A 13466-nucleotide genomic window follows, 5' to 3' on the forward strand; every position below is an offset into this window, starting at 1 on the left:
GATGCCGGGAGGCGCTGCCGCCGCTCCGGCCCTGCAAGGAGTGACAAGGCGAAGCGAAAAAAAAAAAAAAAAAAAAAAACCAAACCAAACAACCGGCACACAGGGAGGAAAGAGAAAAAAAGCCCGAAAAAGGCAATGTTTGAGCGCTCCGGCGCTGCCCGCCGGGGGGGCCGTCAGGGCATCCCCGGGCCCAGCCAGGGTGGGTGTCAGGGACACGGTGGAAAGGCCGGAGCTGGCTCCAGGGGACAGCCCGGAGGCGCAGCGATCCCCCCTGGTGCGCCCCTCTCCTGATTTGGGCCGGGATCGCGGCTGCAGCCGCAGCTCTAACCCCTTGCCATAAATGTACCGCTGCATCCCTGGCCAGGGGCAGCATTCCCGAGGCACAGGCGCAGGGGAAAAGCAGCGGGTGAGCGGCACAGCCAGCCTGGTGCCATGGCATCCTCGCACTCCTTTCCCGAGCTGAATGCCCCGCAGCAGAGGGACCCGGCCACGGCAAGTGCCATACGTGACTCTGCTCTGACCCTCCCACCTCCCTGCGTGCCCCAGCCCCTGGTGTGCCCTGTGAACACCCTGCATAACCTGCTCTGCTGCTCCATCTTTTCTATTCACACTGAGGTCCTGGAACAGGACATCTCATGAGTGAGCTACCTACCAGGGTCCTGAGTTTGTTTGACATGAACAAGGAAAGAGCAAATTAACAACCGAGCATCTTGGGCAAGGGTAAAATGATCAATTTACTGTTTGCCTTGTTATATTCTTCAAACACAATAACAGTCCTCTACTTTAAAAAACCCTACCATCTGCCGAAACAGATGAGAAGTCTGTCATGCCTGCATTCTCATATGCTGATACGTACTATAAAGATGTTTAAAATATATTTTTTATCTTTACAAAGATATTTCCTTCAGATATTGCAGACCATAGAAACTCCTTCCCTTTAGCGGTAGTGTGACTCATGCCCAGTTTGTGCAGCTTGCTCAGTTTTCAGACAACTCCCTATTTTCTCTGCTCAGAAGGGATTTTTTCTCCCCACTATTAAAACATTTCAATGGCAATAATCTGTTTTGTCGGGGTTTTTTCCCTCTCTTTTAAGGAAGACAGGGCTGATTACTTTTTAGCATTTCCACTATGAAATGACTGTGATCCTTTATCGTTTATTGTTTTGTTGATCTTCTTAACTCTAGCCCATGGAGATGACACAAATGTCAATCTCAGTTACAGCAGTTCTTTGCTGCTGACTTCTATAAAAGCATTTTTTGAGGTGAAGTAGATTTCTCCGTGTGCTTGTTTTCTATCTCACTTCAAAGCATCTTTGCAATCTTGCTTTTGAGGGGCCCATTTCATGTTCTGAAATCCTTTTCTATAGGATCTCAACCAGACCAAAAGAGGTCTCTTCATTAGCTGGGTCACTATCACCTCTCACCTTCTCTTTCCTACTAATGTGTTTGCTTGATTTGTGTTCCTTTCAGTCTTCCTCATTATTTAATATTCACATTCCACTTTCCTGTCTTCTGTTCTAAATAAAGCACCACAACATTTTGCTTGAGTTTTTTACACCTAGTTGAAGTTTGAGTACTTGGCTGTTTTTTTCTCTGCTTCAGGTTCAGCCTTCAAAAGATTATCCCACACAACAAGTGTCTCACCACCTCAGTAAGAGTCCATCCTTTAGTTATTTCTTGTCCTTTAATTCCCACAGGCAGGCATTTCAAGCAATTTTAATCATGATTACTCCCAAGGAAAACAGAGATCTCATGTTTGGCATGGCCAGCAAGCTGTCCTGTTGGGATACAGCAGAATTGCCATCTTTAGACATCTGCTTTGGAGTCTCTTATGTTTCATGGATTTGTTAGTTAGTTCCTAATTGGTGAATGGTTTTTTCCATGTAGTCAGTTATGGTAAGTTCAGCCTCAAAGTGTTGACACCACAGCCTGGGTGGATGGAATATTTCTTCTCTGGTTGTATGTTGCCAGATGCTTGCCACTCTGCCTGGGATTTCCAGTCCTTCTTCCTCACAGTCCATGAAGTTTGTTAATGAGCTGGATCAATTCTGGCATGCAGTAGTGTTTTATTCCTGCCAGCAAACTTTCAATGGCCCTGACTCCCACAGCTTTCCCCAGGAGCTCTCACATGCCCAGGAGGTCAGCAGTACTAAGTGGCCACTTTTACAAAAAGCCTGTTTCCTTACCCAGTTGTTTTTACTGGGCTGATTGTTATCTCTCTGTGCCTTTTCCAGGCTCAGGGCTGGGCAGTTGTGCTCAGCCAGTGTGCTGACAGGACAGGTCCCTTGTTTTTCCTACACTCATCAGTCAGCCTGTGTGATGTGCTTCTAGAGTACTTACACTGCAAAGGCACCAAGGTAAGGGCTACTCTTTTGTTCCACTCTTGTGGAGATAATTTTGTCTGTCTTCCACTCTAAGGTTATACTGGTTTCTTCTAAGATCAACAATACATGTTAATATAATGGAATCAAAGAAAAGGCTTTGCTGTTTCACCAGCGATCATCTTGGTTTTACCTTAAGTGAATAAGAAATGTATTTTCCAGAGTTTGAACTCTATTTCTAGAGCTACAAAGCTGAAATGTGTAGTTCAGAGCCATAAAAGGTTTGCATGATCTTTGAAACAAATATGAAGGACTATCTATCATCCTTCAAGAACATGCTGAAGCATCAAATATGAAAACAATCATAGTAGATTTTAAATCTAAAATGTTAAATGAGTTTATGACAAAAGAACATGTCCTGAAGAACAAGACACTCAGAGAGGAAGACAAATGCTGCTCAGCATTTCAATACCTGTCTTCTAGACTTTGGCTTCTGGGGTAAAGTCTTCAAGGTGTTTTAGACAGTTCAGGCCTGTCTTTACAGTACCTGAGAGAAAAATTGATACCAAGAAAAAGGGTTCTGGAGTGCCAAGAAAGGGACTGTGACACCAGAGTGTCAGTAAAGGCTCTCTTGCTCCAGGGTTGCCTTGGCCATTTGTGCTACATAATTTTTCCCTGTGTCTGGTGCCTGAACTATTTCCTTGTAGTTAATGTCTGAATTTCTTCCAAGGCCAAAGAGAGATCACTCTTTTCTTTTAAAAAGACGTGGAAATAGAAGAAGCTTTTTTCATACAGCCACTCCATTGTAATAGACCATTCAGCCATGACACAGAGAATCTCAGCCTTTCTCTGCCTGGGCACACATTTCTGTAGCCCTCTGACTTTCCCAGCATAGCAAAAACATGGAATCACAGAGACTCAGGAGGAGTTACTGCTACAAAGAAAAGTGAAGCCAGGGAGACACTGGATAATACTTGAGAACCAGAGAGTAACACCAACCTGAATGCTCTGATGAAAGGACCACACTGAGTGAAAAAAAAAAAAAAAATAATGGAAAAATTGAATTCCTTTCAGCCTTATTAGTCTAAAGAGTGAACTGGAACTGAATCTGGGGATATTTAAAGTATCCATGCTCTCTAATATAAAATATAAAGTGCAACATTCTGCCCTCTGAGACGCCAGGGAATTGTACTGCACTGCCAGGGACCTGTGCATTGAGTAACAGTGGAATTACTCAAGACAGGAATTTTTTTTTTGGAAAGGATTTGCCAACTTCTGCCATTGTTCAGTATTTTCCCTGTCACAGGATACAAAGTAAGCATATGTGGAACACAGGAATTAACCTGCAGTGTTTCAGCATTTAAAAATTCTGGTGTTCTAAAAGATCTTGGCATTTCTGAGAGGAACTGACCAGAGCATAATTTTACTTCAGCCAAATTATAGCATTTGTGAAGGATGACCTGCTGAATAAAGGTAATTTCTCTTTTCTGATTCACAGCCAAACAAATCACTTCTTACCCAGTGCCATTAGCAATGCTATTAAAAAGAAAAAAAAAAAAAAGAAAAAAATAGAAAGCAAGCACTCTTATTGTGAATAGCACTTGCTCAGACATTATTCCCTAATATTTTCTGGGTTTTTTTTCTGCTTTTAATGTGCTGTTTATTTATTCTTTGCAATAAAAGTATGTTGCAGCACTACTGAAAAGATACTTGGAGTCGCATGTTTTTTGAAAACAGATTGTTTATTATCAAGTACTTATTAGTCACATCTGAGTGATTAATACTAAACTGTGTGCTCCTGAGCTCTGTCTGGGCAGCAAAAAGTCTGTGTGTGGTGGGCATTCTCTGTGGATCATGAGGAAGTCCAGGCCCCAGACAGCAGAGTGGAGGTGGAAGAGTGTAAATCCTTGCAATGGCCTTCAACCTGGTCCATTTTTTACACCACAGTCCCCTTAAAGAATTTCCTTGAAACCCCCTCAGGTGAAATGAATGTTCCCTGACAAAACCAGAATGGGGGTCAGGCTGCTGCAGTGCTCTGTCTGCTGCTGTATCCTGTTAGGGATGTTTACTCTGCACAAATGCATTGTGCATCCACAGCCAGGAATTTCTTGTGCAGCTGTGCCTGAAGGAGAACTGGGTGCTTTTAAAACAGCAGATATTTTTTAATCCTGGTGTAGACAGGCAGTGCTGAATTTTAGTACATAATAACTATGTAAAATGAATGGTAATCCACGTGGAGGACTTCCACTCAGTATCCAGCTCTGTAAAATTCACCACAAGATTGAAATCCCATCCCCTTTGCCTAGTTTAAGTTCTGCCATAAATCAGCATCTGTTCATTAGCGTTTGCTAAAAATTGTGCTTTTTTCATAAAACTTGGCTCAAGTTAATCTGCAATGCCACTAGATATACATTTGTATAAATCTAATCTGGCTAAGACTTGTGTTGCTCTTTGCTTGAACACACAGCTCCCAGCCTTGCAGCAGAGGTTTGGCCAGATTAGTCTGAAGCCAAGCTCCGAGAGACTCTCAGGGCCTGGCAACCCTTGGAAACAAGGGTTTAAAAATGGTTTGTATGAAGCCCCAGGAGGAGAAACTGTAATATTTCACCTCTTTTTACCATGTTGCTGGGATGGGACTGAAACCAGAATCTTCGGATCCAATTGTCCCTAACCTCAGAGAAGGTCAGAGTCACTAAAAATATGATGCATTGCTCCAAACCAAAACCTGACCACTAATAGCTGTTTTTGACAAAGCAATTCTCTCAAAAAATGCTGTTTTGTTGGAATTTAGATATTTTGCAAGAGAGTTTTGATTTCAAGGAAAATTTTAAAGAAGAAAGAAAGCAAGCACATTATTTGAATCATGTCAGACTTGGTTTGATTTTTTCCCACATATTTACATTTCATTATTTCATGATTCATTACATTAGTCTTTCATAATTTTTATACCTTAACAGAGTTACAGTGACATATTCTGAAATTATCAATATACTTGGCTTACTTAAAACTTTGACTTTACCACTACTATAATAAAGGGAAAATACATGAGTGAATCTCAGAAAAATGAGATAAAGATGATTTTAACACAGGCCTGAAAATCAGTTTACTTATGTGGAGATAACACAGGCAGGGAACTTCATGCTGATGTCACATGGGATTATGCTGCACATTTCATTAAATTAATTACTGACATTCACCGGAGGACTTGGGCAGGTTCATACCTCACCTGGGAAACTGCCTGGGTCTCACTTCTCAGCTTGTCACCTTCCAACTGCTCTGTCACACAATACCTGGAGAAGAGACAGACTCAGTGTAACCCATTGTTGCCTTCCAGTGCCTGAAGGGAGCAAGAAAGATGGAGAGAGACCTGACAAGGGATGTAGTGCAGGACCGGGGGGAATGGCTTCGCACTGACAGAGAGCAGGGTTAGATGGGATATCAGGATGAAATTCTCCCCTGTGAGGGTGGTGAGGCCCTGGCACAGGTTTCCCAGAGAAGCTGTGGCTGCCCCATCCCTGGAAGTGCCCAAGACCAGGCTGGACAGGGCTTGGAGCAACCTGGGTTAGTGGAAGGTGTCCCTACCCATGGCAAGAGGGTGGAAATGGGTGAGCTTTGAGGTCCCTTCCAACCATTCCACAATTCTACAACTAAATAGATCCTTTCTGGTCTTTACATATTCCGAGTGATAGAACCATATATTCCATAAAAGCTAAATGTAGTTCCAAAAATCAAGACATGTCTGTTACTTCATATGGAAAAAGTGCATGCTTTTGTTTCTGTTTGGCAAAAAAAGAGTTAATGCCTGATGATGAATCCTTTGTGCTGGGAAGCTCCTGGATTGTGCCATTCTCACTGCTGGCCCAGGTGGGAAACTTCAGGGACTGTTTCTGATTATAAGAAGGATCATGAAAAAGATCATTTTGCTCCAACGTGGCAGGTCCATTTAGATCTGTTTTACTGAAAGGCCTGCAGAAACATTCATATTCTCACAGGAAACAGGCCCCCCTACCTTTTTGTTTTCCAGGAGGAAATGTGAGGAGTCGGATGAAAGGAGTTCCTAAATAACATGAAGCGCTGGTCTGGTGCTGGCCACAGACTCCCCTGTATCAGTGGCAGCCTCTTGGTCCCTCTTTGCAGAGCACATGGAAAATCAGTCGCTGGTTTGCAGGTAAGACTTGGCCATTTCCTTCTTGCAAAATATCTGTGAATTAAAATTTCAGCACTAATTCTTTACATTTCCCATTGAAAAGTCAAAGTGAAATTAAGGGGAAGCTGGCAAAGACGGTGAAATTTAGTAGAAGTTTCTGTTTTTAAAGGAAATTGCCTAAAGCAGCCATTTATTTACTTGTTTTAATCACTTTATCTTTCATTAAAAAGAAAGTTTTCTTGCAGCTATTTTTGCCCTTAAAATTTATTTAGGAAAAGAGGAGGAGGAAAGAAGACTTTTCATCTCCTTGTTAAGTGCTTCCCCAGATTATTCAGAGTCTTCCAGGTTTCTTTTCATTGGAGATATGGGAAGAGTAGGAGTGAGAAAAGCAATCAGAAATCAACATTTTTGCATGCAAATCTTACAGAAAAAAACAGATCTGAAAATCATACTAATTCATACTACAGGAAGTAATGCCAAAATACAGGCATGTCTGTCAAAATTTTGAGTGTGTTCCAAATCAAGTAATACCTTGGGATATTTGGAAAGCTGAAATAAATATTACAAAAATACACTGTCAATAGCACTTGTAGTAATGGTAGATAAATGTCTAAAAGCTTCCCTGTGCAGTCCACTGAGTGCAAGCTATCAGGTATTTTAAAATGTATTTAAGGTTTTAAGTGCTGATTATCACAGAGATGAAAATATCAAACTACAAAACTAAATAAAACAACAAAAGAGTGCCAAGAGCTGCTTTTCACAATAGAGGCTTGAAAAATTACCCACTTACCCTTTTCCTAACAGTTTATTTCTCGTATTCCCCACAACAGACATTTATTTGGAATCCTCCTAGTTATAGTTCCAATAATATAATATATATTGAATAAAATAATGCCTTGGCCTTGCTATTAGATCAACAGGGGTTAATCTGCTCTGGGCTTTTTTATCTTCCAGTGAGCTGTGTAAGGAACACAATATTACACCTGTCAGTTAATTTCCAAACTGGGAGCCTAGTTCTGTGAAAACAAACATCATCTGTAATGACCAAAGAATTAAAATGAGTTTGAGGCTCTCCCCACTCCACTTAACTGATCTACACTTCACATGGAAAGGAGGAAATTCTTTGATCTCAATCTTCAAGAGTAAAAACACTGTGTAAAATATTCTTATATACTGAACACATAATTTTTATATTCTATATATATATACTATACTTCTGCCTAAATCTCTCAACCTCACTGTACAGCCCACTGGGTTTAAATCAACTCATTTATTGTAATATTTTAAAACTTTTATGTATGAAAAGTGTAACATGGGAAGCGGGGATCAGACTTGGTCCTATTAAGAAAAAAATGTGGGAGTTTCAGGTTTCAGACCAGGTACTTGAAAAATCACCTCCCTGTGTATCAGCTGTGTTTTCTTTCTGACAGGCCTTTTCCTAACTAAAAACCTTGTATGGACTGCTCAGTATTTTTAAACATTAGGGGGAGAACACAATCATAGCTTGAGTGGAGGTTCATAGAGAGTTCATCTGGTTCTAGATCTTTGAAAAGAAAATTTTACTATTCTTGCAATCAAAATATTGTAGGAAGGGGAACAGTTCTCCACCTCTGTTCATGTGCTAGCATGAGAAGGCAAATTTCTGCAGCCACCAGATAACTCAAAGTGTTCAGATCCTGGGCAGAGCTGTTTCCCTGTACTGAGTGTAGCAGTGTTCCTGAACAAAGTGAGGTGGAACAAGGTGCTGAGCTTGCTGTTATTCACCAAATCTCAAGGCTGTCTGCGTGGCTTGGTCTGAGGACAAGAGACACAAAGAGGGAACCACAGAAACAAGTTCTCTGAATGACTAAAAACAGCCTGTCCCTTTTGTGTCTCAAAACCCACCTCCAAATAACTATTTAGAGAACAGCGATAATAACTCTTATAATTTTCTGTAGCTCATTAAACGCCTGCTTTCTTTCAGCAGCTGCCCAAACAGCACCATGGGCATTGTCTGGAGGAGACCCTGCCCTGGCTCATGCCCCTGGCAGCATCCTCAGTTTTGCAGGGCCGGTCTCGGCAGTGCTGCTGCAGCCCTGGAGCAGAGAGCGGCTCCCTGAGGCCCTGCCACGGGGCCATGGCTCTGCTGCTGGCAGCGGCACAAGTGCTGCTGCTCCTGGGCCTGCCTGGGGCCTCCCAGTGCCTCTGCTCGCCCACTGCCTTCTACAAGAACTGCTGGATCCGGCGCTTCCCAGGGCTGCTGGTGGACGTGCGGGAGTCGCGGCGCAGGGGAGCGCAGCTGCTGAGGGGGTACGCGGCAATCTCCCCGCAGCAGTGCAGCAGGACCTGCTGCCTGCTGAGCAACGGTGAGTGCTCCTTCTTCATGGCACACACCGAACCCCCCATTGTGGGTAATGCTTACATAAACTGTGCTTCACTTGGAGAAGAAATACCGGGGGTGGAAGGAGGATCTATAAATTATTTTTTTTTTTTCAGGTAGGAAAGCAGAGGCACATTGCAACTGTCGTCCCATAGAAAGGAAATTGATAGTCTATTTTTTCAGAAGACTACACTAGGAACACACTAAAATCTTAGGTTCTGCTTTGCAATTTTAGATCTCTGTTACAAAGCATGTAGGCAATACCAACATTAACAGAGTAATGCCTTCTGAGCAATGCTGAGTGCTCGTTCTTCATGGCACACACTGAATCCCCCATTGTGGGTAATGTTTACATAAACAGTGCTTCACTTGAAGAAGAAATACACGGGGTGGAAGGAGGATCTATAAATTTTTTTTTCAGGCAGGAAAGCAGAGGCACATTGCAACTGTTGTCCCATAGAAAGGAAATTGATAGTCTGTATTTTTTCAGAAGACTACACTAGGAACACACTAAAACCTTAGGGTCTGCTTTGTAGATCTCTGTTACAAAGCATGTAGGCAATACCAACGTTAAGACAGTAACTCTTCAGTATTCATCCCCATCTATGTTACAGATTACAACCAGTGACAGTAATTCCAACAGCATTCTGCAGGATGGCATCAGACTAGGACATGGTGAGAGGGAGAGTGGAGGGGACACACAGTTTGTCCTTCTCTGAAATACAAGAGTATTCTTTTCCTGGAGGAAAGCCCTCTCTTATTCCATGTTTATACCATGCAAACCAGGTAACGCTACATTATAGCAATAAATAATATCAGTTATTCAGCTGGCCACCTCTTTTCTCTAGCCTGGTAAACTCAGGCTCAGAGTAAAAATAAACAAAATCATTCTTTGTCCTAAGCCTTGTACTTTCTCTGTATCACATTGCACTTGTACTGTACAGGAGTGTATTTTAGAAGGGTACATGAATTGCATGTCTGTGGTGCTTAAATTTTCAAAACTCTCCAGACTGGAAAGAGGTTGGGATAAGTTTTTGGAGGATGAAAGTGAGGTATCAGTTTCTAGAAAAAGGCAATATAAATTTAGATTATATTTTGAATTATGAGCAAAAATATGACCTTCACAACCTGACAGTGACATAAATAACTTCCAGCAGCAATCCTGGGAAGTCAAATTCTGTCTTAAATAATGTGAGGTGAGAAAAATTACATACATTTCAGCAAGATTGTTCCTGTCTCGACAACAAACTTTTTCTCATATCCCCCCACATGGGACTGGATACTTACAGTGATAATAAATGGTCACTTGAAATCTCCTTTTTATAATCATACATAGTCAAACAAAATTTGTTACTATTTAACGAAAACAGAGACATTAGAGGGCATTTCAAAGGACTTTAAATCAGTTATTATTTAATGAGATAAAGAAGTAGAACTCATATGGCTGTTCTAGTCCAGATGTAAAATAAGAATTTAAGTTCTCTTTTGACTGTATGCTCAATTAATTTATATGATAATGAGAGAACCACAGGATCTGGACTCTCCTCCCACAGGATCTGGACTCTCCTCCCACAGGATCTGGGCAAGTATAATGAACTTCTAATGTTAAATAACATCATAAAATGCCAAATGCAATGGTCATTCTGCTGAGAAGCTCAACTTTGTTCTTTATGGGTTCCAGTCTCCTGCAATCTAGCAGTGTTCTACCATGGAGCCATTCATGAGAACAGGAACTGCCTGCACATGTCTTGCCCAGCTTTGGAAAGCTGCATTCTAAAGGCTGGAGTTGATGTCATTTTGTACAACATCACAACAGGTAATTAGATATTTCATTTATAAGGGCTGAAAACAGAGCAGCTCTAGGAAATGTTAAAATGATACCTGGTCACCTGCTGTGCTAAATGATCTCCTGAAGTAACACACAATGCTAAAAAAGATGAAGACTTATTTCCTTTTTAATTTATATAGCTATTTCTGAACATACTTCCCCCCTTTCTTCCACTGAATGAGAAAGGAGCTTGAAGATTCATGCTCTCAAGATTCATGCTCTGAGTACCTCATCAGTACTGTGCCTGGCCAAAATACCCTCCCAGCTCTGAGAGACTGAGAGAGGAGGCTGCCACTGCTCCATGTCCCCAGACCCAAGCAGTAACAAGGCTGAACATTTATTTTCATTACATAAATGCACCTTGAGCACACAGGTAACACAGACAAACACATAAAGAAGCAGACCAACATAGGGAGCACCAAAAGCCTCATCCTGCTTTTTGTGTTAGTGGAAATATATAAATATGTGTATATAGACACACACATATATACAATGCAAAGTCCCCCAGCAGCTGGGCTGAGATGCTCTCAGTCTGCCCAGTCTGGACCTCAGGGTGCCCAGTCTGGACCCCAGACTCAACAGGTGCTGCCACTGGGATGTTTGAGCCCCCAGGGTGCAGCCTCCCTCTAGCTGCTGGTGCAGACTGTCACATGCACAGAGCTTTCCTGGATTTCCCTACCCTCACTACCCTTTCCTCACCTTTGGTTCCTTCCCTAAGCATCCCATAGTAAGTTGTGTGCAATCCCAAAATGCACATTCCTTGCACCCCATAACCTGAGGCAGTGACACCTCCAATCCAAAAGGGTTTATTTGGGCTCCCTGCCCTGCCTCTGTCTCCATGGATCCTTTTTGTGGGTGTGCAGACAAGCTTTTAGCAATAAACTAACATTATCTTAATTCAATAGGGATTGATCCAGATCTTCTCATTTTTGAGAAACTGAAATCCCAAGAGCCAAATGCTTACTCCTCAGCAAGTAAATCTGAGAGGCAGCACAGCACAAAGACCCCTGAGGGGGGAAGATGCCAACATCCCAATGCCACCATGTCAGGTTCTCCTCTGCTCCGAGCTCCACCTGCTGCCAACAGCCATGCAAGGACTCCCACCCCCAGCTGGAGTCTGACAGTGCAGAGAACTGAAGGTAGTGCCCATTCCAGGGCAGAAACTTCCCCAGCAGCCATTGCTTTTGATAAGAGGACAAGCAGCAGGTCGGTCACCAGCTCAGACAAGACTGCACACTCAGCTTTGAGCCCCAAGCCTGCCCAGGTGTTATCCCACGTGCCCACCCCTCCTCGCCTGAACAGCAGCAAGCAACACCTCAATGAAACCAAAGGCTACAGTGGCAGGAATTCCACGTCAGATAACGAGGCAGCTGCCTGGGAAGCTGCAGCTTTGGGGGTCTGGCTGATTCCTGTTGTCCTTTGCTCCTCTCTGCTCTGCCTGTGCTGTTGCACTGTTGCCCTCACAGCCGGACGCTGCGGCTGCAGGAGGGGTCACTATAAACCCGTAAGGACAAGAACAACCATGTCCAGACAGCTCATAAAATATGCTCCTGTCAGAGGTAATCTGTGAAACACCATCCTGGCTCTAGAACAAACAGGATTTTTAAAATGCACCCCATACACCAGTTTACTTCTCTCACAGAAGCAGTGATAACTTAGTTCAGAATATTTTGGTAATGATTTAATTCTCAGCAGATGAAGCACAACTCCTTGTCTCTTTAGGTAGGAAACACCCACTCACACCTCCCACTGTTTGAAGCATTTTGGTTCATAATCTGGTGCAGATTAATGCCTGACAAACACTGTAATACTTTCCCCCAGGTTCAGTGCAGCTGCAGTGTTGGCATGTCTGTGTGGCAGAGAATTATTTAACTGGATGAGAAATCCTGCCATGGTTATTTTTGTACTTGTCTATTTGCTACTGAATGAATAAACATCCCATGTAATGCAGGAATACACAAGTGACTTATAAAATTGTCTTTTTGTTTGAAATGGTCAAAATGATCATGTTTACTGGCAAAGAAAGGCTAAACCTAAACTCAGAGAAACACTTGGTAAAGAACTAGGTCTGTACTTTTGGATGGCTTTCTTCAAGCTGAATACAGCCATTAAAATTCTGCTTGTGTTCACTTTATAGTCTTTAGTGCTGCCAAGAAGGCAATTCAAACTTCAAGACCTTGCAGCACTCCATTCCAAATGTAATTTCTCCAGAAAATCCAGGAATATACATGCAATTATTATTGCTACATAATTGCATGTAGTTTTTAGGATACAGAATTTACACGCAGATAGCTTCATCTAATTTAGATTAGAAAAATTATCTTTTCTTGACCTAAGAATGGCCCTGTAGTTTCAGCTGGATAATGTGTTTCAGTTTTCTTAGCCGAGGGTTTTGCCAAGCATTGCTGAGCACTCTGTTATCTTCAATTACAGAGGCATACACAGTTCATGCTAGAATTAGTTGTTTAATACTTGGGATTTTTATTCAAATACCAACTTATTTTTTGTTTCTGAAGACAGGAGAGTGGACAAGGTCTCCTCCCTGTTTCACAAAGTAAGATTTGCAGTTTGAGGCATCACTATGGTAAAACAATGCCCCTCACTCATTAATTTATAATGCTGCAAAGAATGCATTTTTTATCTAAGTCATGATTTAATCATGCATCAAGGACAGGGGAAGATGCTTAAATCCATAATATATATATATTTATGATCTATTGCTGAACTTGCAGCCACAAAAGCCTAAGGAACCTAGCTCCTACAGTATCAGTGTGGAAATAAACTGTGAATGTGGGCCTTCACCTTTCCACTC

At 42.2% G+C, this 13466-nt stretch overlaps 1 protein-coding gene across 2 annotated transcripts; it reads left to right on the forward strand.

The window, feature by feature from the left end:
- Positions 1–91: 91 nt before the first annotated feature.
- Positions 92–12608, forward strand: MANSC4 (MANSC domain containing 4). Of its 2 annotated transcripts, XM_064421082.1 has the most exons (5): positions 92–3793; positions 6345–6488; positions 8431–8812; positions 10508–10642; positions 11560–12608. In XM_064421082.1, exons 2-5 carry the CDS (start codon positions 6387–6389, stop codon positions 12222–12224), a joined length of 1284 nt encoding a protein of 427 aa, XP_064277152.1. In that variant the 5' UTR covers positions 92–3793; positions 6345–6386; the 3' UTR covers positions 12225–12608. The 2 variants fall into 2 exon arrangements, with proteins under 2 accessions (XP_064277152.1, XP_064277153.1); XM_064421083.1 differs by lacking the exon at positions 92–3793 and having other exon boundaries at positions 5606–6488; positions 8434–8812.
- Positions 12609–13466: the final 858 nt, after the last annotated feature.

The sequence above is a fragment of the Passer domesticus genome, chromosome 5, assembly GCF_036417665.1.
Source record: "Passer domesticus isolate bPasDom1 chromosome 5, bPasDom1.hap1, whole genome shotgun sequence".
Classification (NCBI taxonomy): Eukaryota; Metazoa; Chordata; class Aves; order Passeriformes; family Passeridae; genus Passer; species Passer domesticus.